At 34.8% G+C, this 11,106-nt stretch overlaps 1 protein-coding gene across 2 annotated transcripts; it reads right to left on the reverse strand.

Moving 5' to 3' along the window:
• Positions 1–391: 391 nt before the first annotated feature.
• Positions 392–9,988, reverse strand: LOC123549685 (uncharacterized). Of its 2 annotated transcripts, XM_053545062.1 has the most exons (6): positions 9,951–9,988; positions 9,487–9,601; positions 6,306–6,556; positions 5,803–5,835; positions 4,689–5,506; positions 392–3,931 (listed from the first exon to the last, which is right to left on the reverse strand). In XM_053545062.1, the coding sequence occupies exons 2-6, from the start codon at positions 9,599–9,601 to the stop codon at positions 973–975; spliced, it is 4,176 nt and encodes a 1,391-aa protein (XP_053401037.1). In that variant the 5' UTR covers positions 9,951–9,988; the 3' UTR covers positions 392–972. The 2 variants fall into 2 exon arrangements, with proteins under 2 accessions (XP_053401037.1, XP_053401036.1); XM_053545061.1 differs by lacking the exon at positions 5,803–5,835 and having other exon boundaries at positions 4,689–5,539; positions 9,951–9,987.
• Positions 9,989–11,106: the final 1,118 nt, after the last annotated feature.

Raw genomic sequence — 11,106 nt, forward strand, 5'->3', positions numbered from 1 at the left:
ACTTAGTCAGAATATTTGTTTTAATGGTTTCTAGGCCAGAATTGAAATACGGTTATGTGGAATCAAAAACAAGGTCACTAGGTCAGGTCAAAGGATCAAATCTTGTTAACAATGTAGTGTCCACAGTTTAAGTTTGAAACTCGTAATAATAAGTCAGAATGTTTGTCCTTACGACCTCTAGGTCAAGTTCAAATCTAGGTCCTGTGGGGTCAAACATTAGGTTATCCGGTCAAATCAAAGGAAAGGCTTAATAACATTCTTACGTTAATAATCCTATCTTAATGAAACTTGGTCAAAATGATGATCATGATGACGTTAAGCTCAAGTTTAAATCTTGGTTATCTGGGGTAAAAAACTAGGTCACCTGTCAAAATCAAAGAAAACCCATGTGCATGCTATAGGGGCTACACTTTTTATTTGATGTGGATGAAACATGGTAAAGTCTGTTCCTTAAATAAATCACAATTAGAATGCATGAAAAGTGAAAAATGTCATAAAATATTGCTAATATGTGACTAACCATCCAAGTTTAGACAAAATACTCACACAGAAGACACATACATATACACATATCATAGCAAAAAATCGGCTCTATTTCAAAAATATATATAGCCCGCCCGCTCAGCTCAGTCTACCGATCTCGGGGTCGTGAGTTCGAGCCCTGGACGAGGCGTATATTCTCCGTGACGATTTGATAAAAGACAGTGTGTCTAAAATCATTCGTCCTCCGTCTCTGATTCATGTGGGGAAGTTGGCAGTTACTTGCGGAGAACAGGTTTGTACAGAATCAAGGAACGCTGGTTAGGTTTACTGCACGCGGTTACATAACTGAAATACTATTGCAAAATGGCCTTAAACCCAAAACAAAATAACAAATATATGTAATACTGCCTGAAAAGTGACAATTAAGATTTTAAACAATATTTCAAAGCACGTTTCATAACAATGACATTTTCAACATCGATATATACGTTATATATTTAGTGCTTCTTTTACTGACCCAACTGTCTCAAATTCTATATCACATTCTTTACATAGGATTTCAAGCCCTTTTCTTAAAGTGAAAGATAAACTCTTTAATCCTTCGTCTCCACTAATCTCCAGGTCTCCTCCAGTCAACATCGACACCGCTAAACATGTAAGCCCATTAAAAGAAGGATCTGGTGTGCAAATAATGGCACCGCTATCGCCGTTCCTAGAGAAAACACCCTTTAAATTGCGAGATTTAATCTCATCAGATTCAGTTACACTATGAATATCTCTAACATATACCAAAGTATTTTGATCATCATGACTATGCCCTTCTGCATTGGATTCTTTGACATCTGATGTAAAATCTGGCTCCTGTGAACGAATTCTTGCATTCTGGTTGTTTCTGTATGTCTCATTTGCACCAACTTTGTCATCAGCCTCCTTTTCTAGTGTTTCATGATTAAGATCTAAGATGTCGACGTTCTTCAAAACTTCTGTCATTACCGCGACATCTACGTTTGGGACTGCTTTCAGGCTCATGTTTTCCAAATTTCTTTCAATGTGTATTTCGTTCTGGCCTCCGCTAGGACGCGCGTCAACTTTTATGATATCAGTGCAACCGTTAACATTTTCATTTTGAGAACCTTGTATTTTCATTTCGTGTGTTTGACGGTCATTTGTATCGTTTAACAAATTTGTCGCTGTCTGGCCTGAATATTTCAAAATTCTTTCGTCCGTTTGATTTGCGTCGTTTCGTGTTTGGGCAACCGTTTGGTTAAATCTGTCTGTCAGTTTTCTAAACGCATTGCTTGCACTGTTTGGTGATTGTGAGGCCAGCTTGCTTTTAATTTGTATTGATTTTACGACATTTGTACTTAATGTGGAAGTTTGCGTGATTGTCTGACTTGCACCTTTGTTTCGTTTCAAAACTGTCTGAATTCCAGTGCCTGAAGGTTTTGAGACGGCCTGTTTAGCACTGTTTGACGACTGTTTGAATGGCAGAATTATAGTACTTGACAATGTTGCGACCGGTTCATTTATGTTGATAGACTTAACACTCTCAATATGTGAACATTCTGCGGATGAATGATTTTCAGTGAAAGAAACTCTTTCGGTGTGCGAGGATCGTGCATCAGACTGACTTGCGGTGTCTGAAGATTGTATTATAGACTGACTTGCGTTGTCTGAAGATTTTGTGACAGACTGACATGCGTTGTTTGAAGATCGTGCATCAGACTGACTTGCGGTGTCTGAAGATTGTATTATAGACTGACTTGCGGTGTCTGAAGATTGTATTATAGACTGACTTGCGTTGTCTGAAGATTTTGTGACAGACTGACTTGCGTTGTCTGAAGATTTTGTGACAGACTGACTTGCGTTGTCTGAAGATCTTGCATCAGACTGACTTGCGTTGTCTGAATATTTTGTGACAGACTGACATGCGTTGTTTGAAGATCGTGCATCAGACTGACTTGCGGTGTCTGAAGATTGTATTATAGACTGACTTGCGGTGTCTGAAGATTGTATTATAGACTGACTTGCATTGTCTGACGATTTTGTGACAGACTGACATTCGCTGTCGACAAACTGACTGTCGGTATCCGGAGACCGTACGGCTGCCAGTCTTGTTCTGCTGAACGGTTGCGCCGCTACGTCATTTGATTTGTTGGACAATCGTGTGTCGGTTTGAATCGCACTGCCTAGCGGAATTGTAATTCTTGGACTTAAATCACATTTCTGCGTATGGGCGCATTTCTGACTTGCAGTTATTTGCGACTGACCGATAGCTTGGCTTGCAGTCGACGAGTGAGTGACTACGTTGTTCGAACCGGAAGGTACTTTCGAGTTAGTCTGTCGTTGAGACTGTTCAACTAACTGGCTTTCGCCACTTGATTGTGCTAATGCTTGATTTGCAATGCTTGATGAGTTTCTTCGTAGCGGGGTAAATACATTCGTAATATCCTCGAGTGTTTTTTCCGCCGCTAAAGGGTCAATAACTATGAGGTAATTTCTAGCCTTCGAGTCAAATAAACTATAGTCCGTACACAATATTGTACCTTTTGTTACTCCAGTTGCTGCACCAAATTTGTAAACATAACGTCCTAACAGTTCATTCTTCTTTTCATGTGATACTTTCACTTTCGTTACACGTGTCATTGCTTGTTCTAAATAGTTCTTACATTTCACTTGTAAGGTCGGGGTAACTTCAACCGCAGCTATATCAATAAATGGAGCGGTACTGTTTTCCATTCCCTTTCGATAATTACCAAACAATTCTTTTCCATTATCTGTATAAACTTTTCCATCCGCACCGACAACATGTAAACACGTAAGGCCGTACAGTGTTTCCTTCGTTGAGGTAACATATCCTCCTATAGTTCCAAATGTATAGTTTCCATCTACATCTGTTGGGCTGAGTAACTGATCACCTGGTTCAAAAGAGCCATTAGAGACTTCCGGTTTCCTAGAGATGCATTTTAATGTGTAAGGCCGATAGTAACGATTCTTCTTTAACTGTTCTGCTACTTCAGTTTTAATAGTTTCCAGTTTTTGCGTTGCCTTTTCTGTGATTGTAGTAGATATGTTCTTCTCGTCGTCATATCCGCCGGTTTTGTTGTGTTCACCATTTGTGCTTTGCATATCCGTTTCTATCTGTTTTGAGGTATCTTCTTTGTCGTCAGATTGTATGGTTTTCTTGTTTTCCTCATCTGTAATAAGGCTAACATCAAGGCGGTTCTCGAGTTTGCCACATACTGTTTCAAGATCACAGTCATAACGGCTTGCTTTGGTGCTTTCACTGTCTAAATTTAAATTTTTCAAATCCGTTTCAGCCGGCTTCGAGTTACTGTTCTTTTCAGATTCTATGTCGTTCGATTCTGCTTTATCGTCAGTAAGACTTAGATCAAGATGAACTTCCAGTTTGCCATATATTGTTCCCAGACCATAAACACCATTTACGCTGAAATAAAATTGTTTCTTTTATAAATCACATGTGTTTTTCTTTTAAAGTCCAATAACAAAATATAATTATATAGTTCAAAGGGCCTCAGTCTCAGAATTATAGCAGTATTCACGACGTTGTTTCACATAGTAAAACAGCAGAGTAATTGTAAACGGACATTTTTTGTGTTAAAAAGAAATTTTGTACATAAATTCTGTATGACAGATTGCTTTGCTGCTTCAAACCGAATCTTCTTTTTATAGATAAATATGTATCACAGAGCCGTGTTACGTCCATAAAATACCTCAAAATACCTGGTTATAGTGTTGTTATATTCTTTCCCTTATGAGCATGGAGTCAATACTATGTATTTTAAGATTTCGTTCCAGGTGGTGCTAGGGGGCGAGAGAGGTGTTGCGAAGTTCATTACGTCTATGAACAGACTTCGTCAAACCTAGTCTGCTACTACTTTTTTTGTTTGCAGTCTATGCTTCCAAAGGATCCTCTTATAGATTTTATACACTGTCAAAACAGCAGTCTTTAAGTGTCGCGTATTGGCTCTAAATAATCTCCGCAATGTTTTTTTTTATGGTTTTGGTCTTTTAGAATTGCAAAGTATATTCAAAATATAATATATTACTTACAACTTCTCAATATATTGCAAAAACTGAGGACCTTCTATGCATAGCAAGCGAGTATTATTTAGATATGAAACACTATTTGATTATATTATTATCTCATACTCAATATGCCAAAGACAACCAATATTACTTACGACAGAAGGTCTTTTCTAAGATCATCACTGATATCAGCTGGAACTGACTCTTTCCCGGCAACAGTTGCAAGTCCTAAATTTGTCTGCTTTATATAACCATTTGTTTCAAACAGCATCTTTTTAGTTACCAATGAAAGACGCTTCATACCTGAAAACTTCTTTTCGGCGTTTTCAAAAGTCGATTTCATTTCTTCCTGAAGTGGATATAAAAGGAAGACAAATCTGCCATTCTTACTTTTGTTAAGAACGTTCTCAATCTTACTCAGGTGATATTGAGTATTTCTGGAAACAGAATCAACCAAGGCTTCCTCAAACTCTATTTCATGTAGTAATCTGTTACAAACCCATGGTTGCTGATTGTATTTGTTTGCAAACGCAGGAACTGCTGCACATCTTATCACGTGACTCAAGTGATGGAGGACGTGGTAAGTAAATGTCTTATCCGCTATTTCTGTTCGTTTTGTAAGATCTCTTAAATCTTTTAGTCTTTGAACATTCCGTAGAAAATCACGAATCGTTTTCACGACTCCGTCCGATTTTCTTATTTCCCCAGTAAATTCGTTGCGTATGTTGTCGTCTGATTCAAACCGTTGCAGAAATAAACTGATCTTTGAAAATCCATCTGTAATTTTGTCTTCAAGTCTATCCGATATTCTTTTTTGCAGAACGCTAGCTTTAGATCTAATGAGTATATCTTCTTGTCGCAGACACAGGTTTCCTTGTTCAAGAATAGCATTTTTGAACTCGTAAAACGCTTCCTCTGAGAAAATGCTTTTAGTGTTACACTTGAGTAATAAAATAGAACATGGATGGGAAACCTTTTGGGCAAATTCAACAACCGCAGTGGTATTCTAAAATTAGAAGTATAAAGTTTTTAGGATTTATGTTATAGCTTGATTGCATTCTAAGTTTCTAAATGATATCTTAAAAATATTTTAGATATTTGAGGAAATTCTTCATGTGAAAGCTACTGTTCAGAAACTGTTAGTTAAGTCAAAAAGACAATATTGATAATAACAGCACATCATTATGCATGAACATTTGAACAAGTTCTTTATAAGAGTATTTGTATTTTCTAACATTTGAGTAATAAAATAGAACATGGATGGGAAACCTTTTGGGCAAATTCAATAACCGCAGTGGTATTCTAAAATTAAAAGTATAAAGTTTTTAGGATTTATGTTATAGCTTGATTGCATTCTAAGTTTCTAAATGATATCTTAAAAATATTTTAGATATTTGAGGAAATTCTTCATGTGAAAGCTACTGTTCAGAAACTGTTAGTTAAGTCAAAAAGACAATATTGATAATAACAGCACATCATTATGCATGAACACTTGAACAAGTTCTTTATAAGAGTATTTGTATTTTCTAACATTTTTATGTGCCTCCACAAGTTTGAATTCACTTTACATGATAAATCAAACATAAGCTGTTGTGTAAGTTCACTCTTTTAGGCGAACTGGAAAAATGAGGTTATACGATAAAGAAAGAACCATATATTTAGTAGTATGGATTGTTTAAGAAACATCTTAAAATCAATATACACAATGTGCAAAATTTGACTTGTGATGTCTAATTTTGGACAGATGAACTCTCTCGGTAAATGGATCTTACCCTAAGTGCCTGCTCGTCGAGACTTTCGAGATCGATGTGGCAAACAACAACGCTTAACTGTGCATCTTCATGTTTCTGTGATTCTTTAGCATCATGTGTTTGTGCTTTTCTGTCATCAGATACCACCAAGGTTGCGTTGTCAATATCTTCTTTTCCTATCACTGTAATTTGTAGACCACTATCAAAATCAGACCTGATTTTTTCCAGCACTTTTTCTACACTGTTTTCTCTGAAACTTTCCGGCAGAGCTCCTTGAAATAAAAAATGATAGCATATTAACCTGAAACTAAATTCTATGAACATCTTTAAGGTTTTTTGGAGGATCGAAATTCAACAAAATTAAAACAAATGCTACCCATACTAGCTAAAGCCGTAGTCCCTGTTCCTGTACATTTATATGGGAATATCTAAAATAAGCAAATACATAATAAATCATAATCTGTTCTTGCTTGAAATGCAAGTGCAAAACAGATGCTATTTCAATTTATTTGAAATCGTAGCGTGTACATTTGTTTTGTTTATCTTTGTTCACCTTTGTGTTATATTTTTATAGGCTTATCGTATGTTTGACTGCCGTTCCACCTCAGTCGAGTCTTAATTTGTGAGAATACCATTGTCTTAAACAACAGTAGCTATATAACCGTGAACAATATAATAAGTATTATTTTAACCTGAGCGTAATGGCCCTATATTTGAAATAATGCCATTATTCCAAAAGGGATGAAAATGGCTGTAAAACCATACAAGCCCCACTTCCACAAACATCCACAATTTGTTATAACTGTCAATATCCTTTAAATGTTACAGGTATATAAATTATAACGTGGGGACCCTACGGTTCATCACTGTATATTGAGCCGTGACTTTACATTAAAATTATAGAGTATTCCTGGTTGTGGCGGTGTGTGATAATATAAATTAATGTAGTAATGAATGTTTAAGAAATTATAATCGTTAAAACTGTGTCATCTGATGGAACCACTTGATGGCACAGAACATGCAAGTAAAATGATATAATATACCAATTAGACTGGTCGGTCAGAAGTTCGAATCCTTCTCCGCTTGTGTTATTGTATGTTTTGGATGTTGTTACAAATTGGCTATGTATTCGTGATAGTTTACAATAAAGCAGGAAAATGGGCGAAAAAGTATTCTTAATGTTGAAATGCCGCACTGAAGATAATTTTAAGACCACATTAAAACTGACTGACGGTGAAGATGACACTAATAATACTCAGAGACAGGTACAACATGTAAACTTCGACTTGAAAAAAAAAAGAAATAAAACTGACATGCTATAAATAGTTAAAGACTGTAAAGATATAAAACGAAATAGAATGTAAAAAATCTCTTTAATTCTGATAGACTGAAAACAAATGAAAATAAATACCGTACAAACTTAAAGTAATGTTAAGGTATTAGGCCCCTAATAGTGATGTTTAAGAAATGGCATTTGCTTGGTATATTCTTACAGTTGACCGTGCTTTACATTGTGTTGCAAATTTTTAAAAACTTTTACCGTGCCGTTTTTTATAAATTTTGTATAATTAATGGTATTTCCTCAAGCTCAAGTGGGGACAAATTTCAAAGTGACGGCCTTTACCTAAAACGTTTACTGAGAATTCATTTTACCATTATGTTTTATGAAAGAAACATCAAACTATTGGCAAACATATATAAAACTTAAAATAAAACTGTCAATATCATCTTTTAGGGTGCCTCAAGTAAACGGGTTTAATGTGACAGAACTCTAACTCCAACATTGAAAAATTAAGGTCGAATGCTGTGCGTCTGTTTTGAATTTTGCCCGCTTCATTCAAAAATAACCTTGGGGCAGAAGTAAAACCTACCTACATTTCTTCCACAATATGTAATTTAAAGATTGAAGGCAAAATAAAGAACTTTTACCGTATGTATCTCAGTATTTTTAAAGATGTCTAACTCTACCCCTTCTCTTGCAGAGGTAAATTCACTTTGAACAGCCAGAAATCGCTTATCAAATGATTTTTTCCCCATTTTATGCAATACATCATTAACAAGTCTTGAAAGAAGTGAAAACTTACTAAAAAAAATGGAAAATAAGGAAAAAAAATTTGGCCCCAGTGGGGTTTGAACCTACGCCCCCCTGAAAATTGCAGTCAAGGTAGGTTTATGGTAAGAATTGAATACTCTTCAAAAGAAGGTACTCTATTATGGGCCTAATACCTCAAATAAAATCCTGGGCTGTAACTGACTAATCGTTTAAATTAAACTCGTGTAAAGGGGTTCAGAAGTCATAGACGAAATTTAGCGCATTTTGTTTTCAATGAATTTCAACAATACCTATTATAGGCATGCATCATTATATGACCTATAAATAAACAATATTCCATTGATACGGGACACGATCATCGAAGAAAATTACATTTCATATTAAATGGGTCTATGTTTTTCTCCAATATATTTTTTATGGTCTAAATATAGAGCTTTATTCGTACTACTGCGTAGTTTAAACAAAAAAAACAACAAAAGAAAATAATACCGATTACCATTCAATATTATAATTCATCAATTAATTAGTCATCATAACCATTATTAATAATCCTATTTAATTAATCATCATCATATTATATTATTATTATCGTCATTATTATTATTATTATTATTATTAAAGGTCTTTTTAATATAGGTTTGTTAGTAATCACAAGTTAAAGAATGTTCAAATGATTATAAATAGTTTGATAAAATATGTTAGGTCATTCGATAGTGTTAGTCATGCTACTGAAATTTAATATCAGCTACCTGAAGGCGGTGGGATTGGTTGGGGTAATTTTGAAAACAAAAACAAAAAACTAATCGGTTTTGAAATCCTATCAATCATAAAAACACTATGTTAAGTTTCCAAAGTCTTCCATAGGGACGGATTCAAGTGCATTAACTTAATAGAAATATCCATCCACTGAATAATTAATATTTCAAAGCGCAAGGGGAATATCGAACCCCTTTGTATCGATAACGATAATTAATGATGCGTGAGTTTTAGCATTAATTTCAAAGTAGTTTAATCCTCTAGTACTACAAAATTTTAAATATATATACTTTTTCAGTGAAATATTGCATTCGAAATTTAAAACATATGATTATGCCATATCAATAGGGAAGCTGTTTTATAAGTCGGCATCAACAAATTATAAAGACAAACCTATTATTCGGTTGAATCTTACAAGCAGATCATTAAATCGTTTCTGGAAATAATGTATCCGTGGGTAGACCTCCCAGGAGGAAAACACATGTTGATATGTTGGATAGACACTCATCTAGAAAATATAAAAACAAGATTTTATAACATAAACCGGTAATTCAATGATATTTTATTATTTATAAATGTAATATCATGCGATAAATACAAGACATATATCTAAAATATGCCCTTAAGTTCAGATAATTATATAGAATATAAATCCCACGTATATTTAGACTTTTTCCGATTCGAAGGCTTTGTGAAACTATTATTACTCATATACCATTGTATTTTTTTTTGAGAAAAAGTTGGTTTAATTTACTATTCAAATCAAGGTATATGTAGAATAAAATGATACAACTTTTGACTTAATATTACTTTTAAAAAATCAGCATTCAGGATTAAAAACAAACAAAAAGATTTACCTTGCTTATATCCTTGTCACATATGATTTAAACTTACCCATAAAGCGCATTTCGAAATTCGGAAATACCAATCTATTTTTAGTTAAAAAGACGCATAACCACCTGCTCTTATTTAAATAGACTACCAGAGGCGTAGATTGATACGCACGTCAATAAGGGCGTATTTCCCTAATCATTATCAATTGTTTTATCTTAAAGCTGTACGGTAGCTCTGCATGTAAGAGTCAGTGTAGAATTTGACTAAACACTGAATGTTCAAAACCTCAGAATATACTTAGAAAATTCGGCAATTAATAATAATGAAAAAATAAATCGACTGGGTTGTGTGCTCGATTTATTTTTGTTAGATTGGGTCAAAATTCAGCTAACATCAGGTTAAGGAAAATTCTGGAAACAAAAGTCCTCCAATCGATATTGTTTATGTACAACCTATGCTTTTATGAGCCGCACCATGAGAAAACAAACCAAGTGGCTTTGCAACAAGATGGATCCAGACCAGCCTGCGCATCCGTGCAGTCTGGTTAGGATCCATTCTGTTATTGCAACTGGAGAAACCTTTTGCGAACAACATGGATCCTGACCAGACTGCGCGGATGCGCAAGCTGGTCTGGATCTATGCCGATCGCAAAGCCACTATGTTAGTTTTCGCATGATGTGGCTCATATGTTTGCGATGAACATAATTATGCGATTACCTTTAGAAATTAAAGGTTGTCTGTCCATATTGAAGTATTTACTAATGAACACATACTTTTAAATAGATCGTTTTAATATAAACACTTGAGCGTCAACGCATTATTTATGTATGTGATACCGTGTGCACAAATGCGTGCTAATTATATTTGATAATGAACCCCCTACTGTAATGACATGCAGATAATATTGTTGCGCGCGGTAATGCACATCGTAAAGAAGTTTTAATTCCGTTTATCCTTATTTTTAAATCTCTTAAGAACAGGGTGACGTCAAGTTTTGGAGGTACATTACCTTATTTTTATTTCCAATGCCTTTGAAAAAGATCGTCACTTGGTCACGGTGAGGATTTGTTAGAGTCTCTGTCTTAAATCAAACAGATTGAAAAATCGTGTGTTTTTTTTCTTTGCTCTGATATCTGAAATAAGAACTTAATCTGATTTATAAGGAGGTCGCAATAATTA

The sequence above is a fragment of the Mercenaria mercenaria genome, chromosome 6, assembly GCF_021730395.1.
Source record: "Mercenaria mercenaria strain notata chromosome 6, MADL_Memer_1, whole genome shotgun sequence".
NCBI lineage: Eukaryota > Metazoa > Mollusca > Bivalvia > Venerida > Veneridae > Mercenaria > Mercenaria mercenaria.

Bases quoted from the DNA above. Each gene is read 5' to 3' on its own strand.
- LOC123549685 (XM_053545062.1), bottom strand. From the start codon at position 9,601: ATGAGTGTCTATCCAACATATCAACATGTGTTTTCCTCCTGGGAGGTC. The intron at 6,557-9,486 runs GTTTGTCTTTAT...TTTTATTTCAAG, and splicing joins AAGATTCAACCGAATAATAG to GAGCTCTGCCGGAAAGTTTC. The intron at 5,507-5,802 runs GTTTCCCATCCA...TTTGCCCAAAAG, and splicing joins TTATTGAATTTGCCCAAAAG to GTTTCCCATCCATGTTCTAT.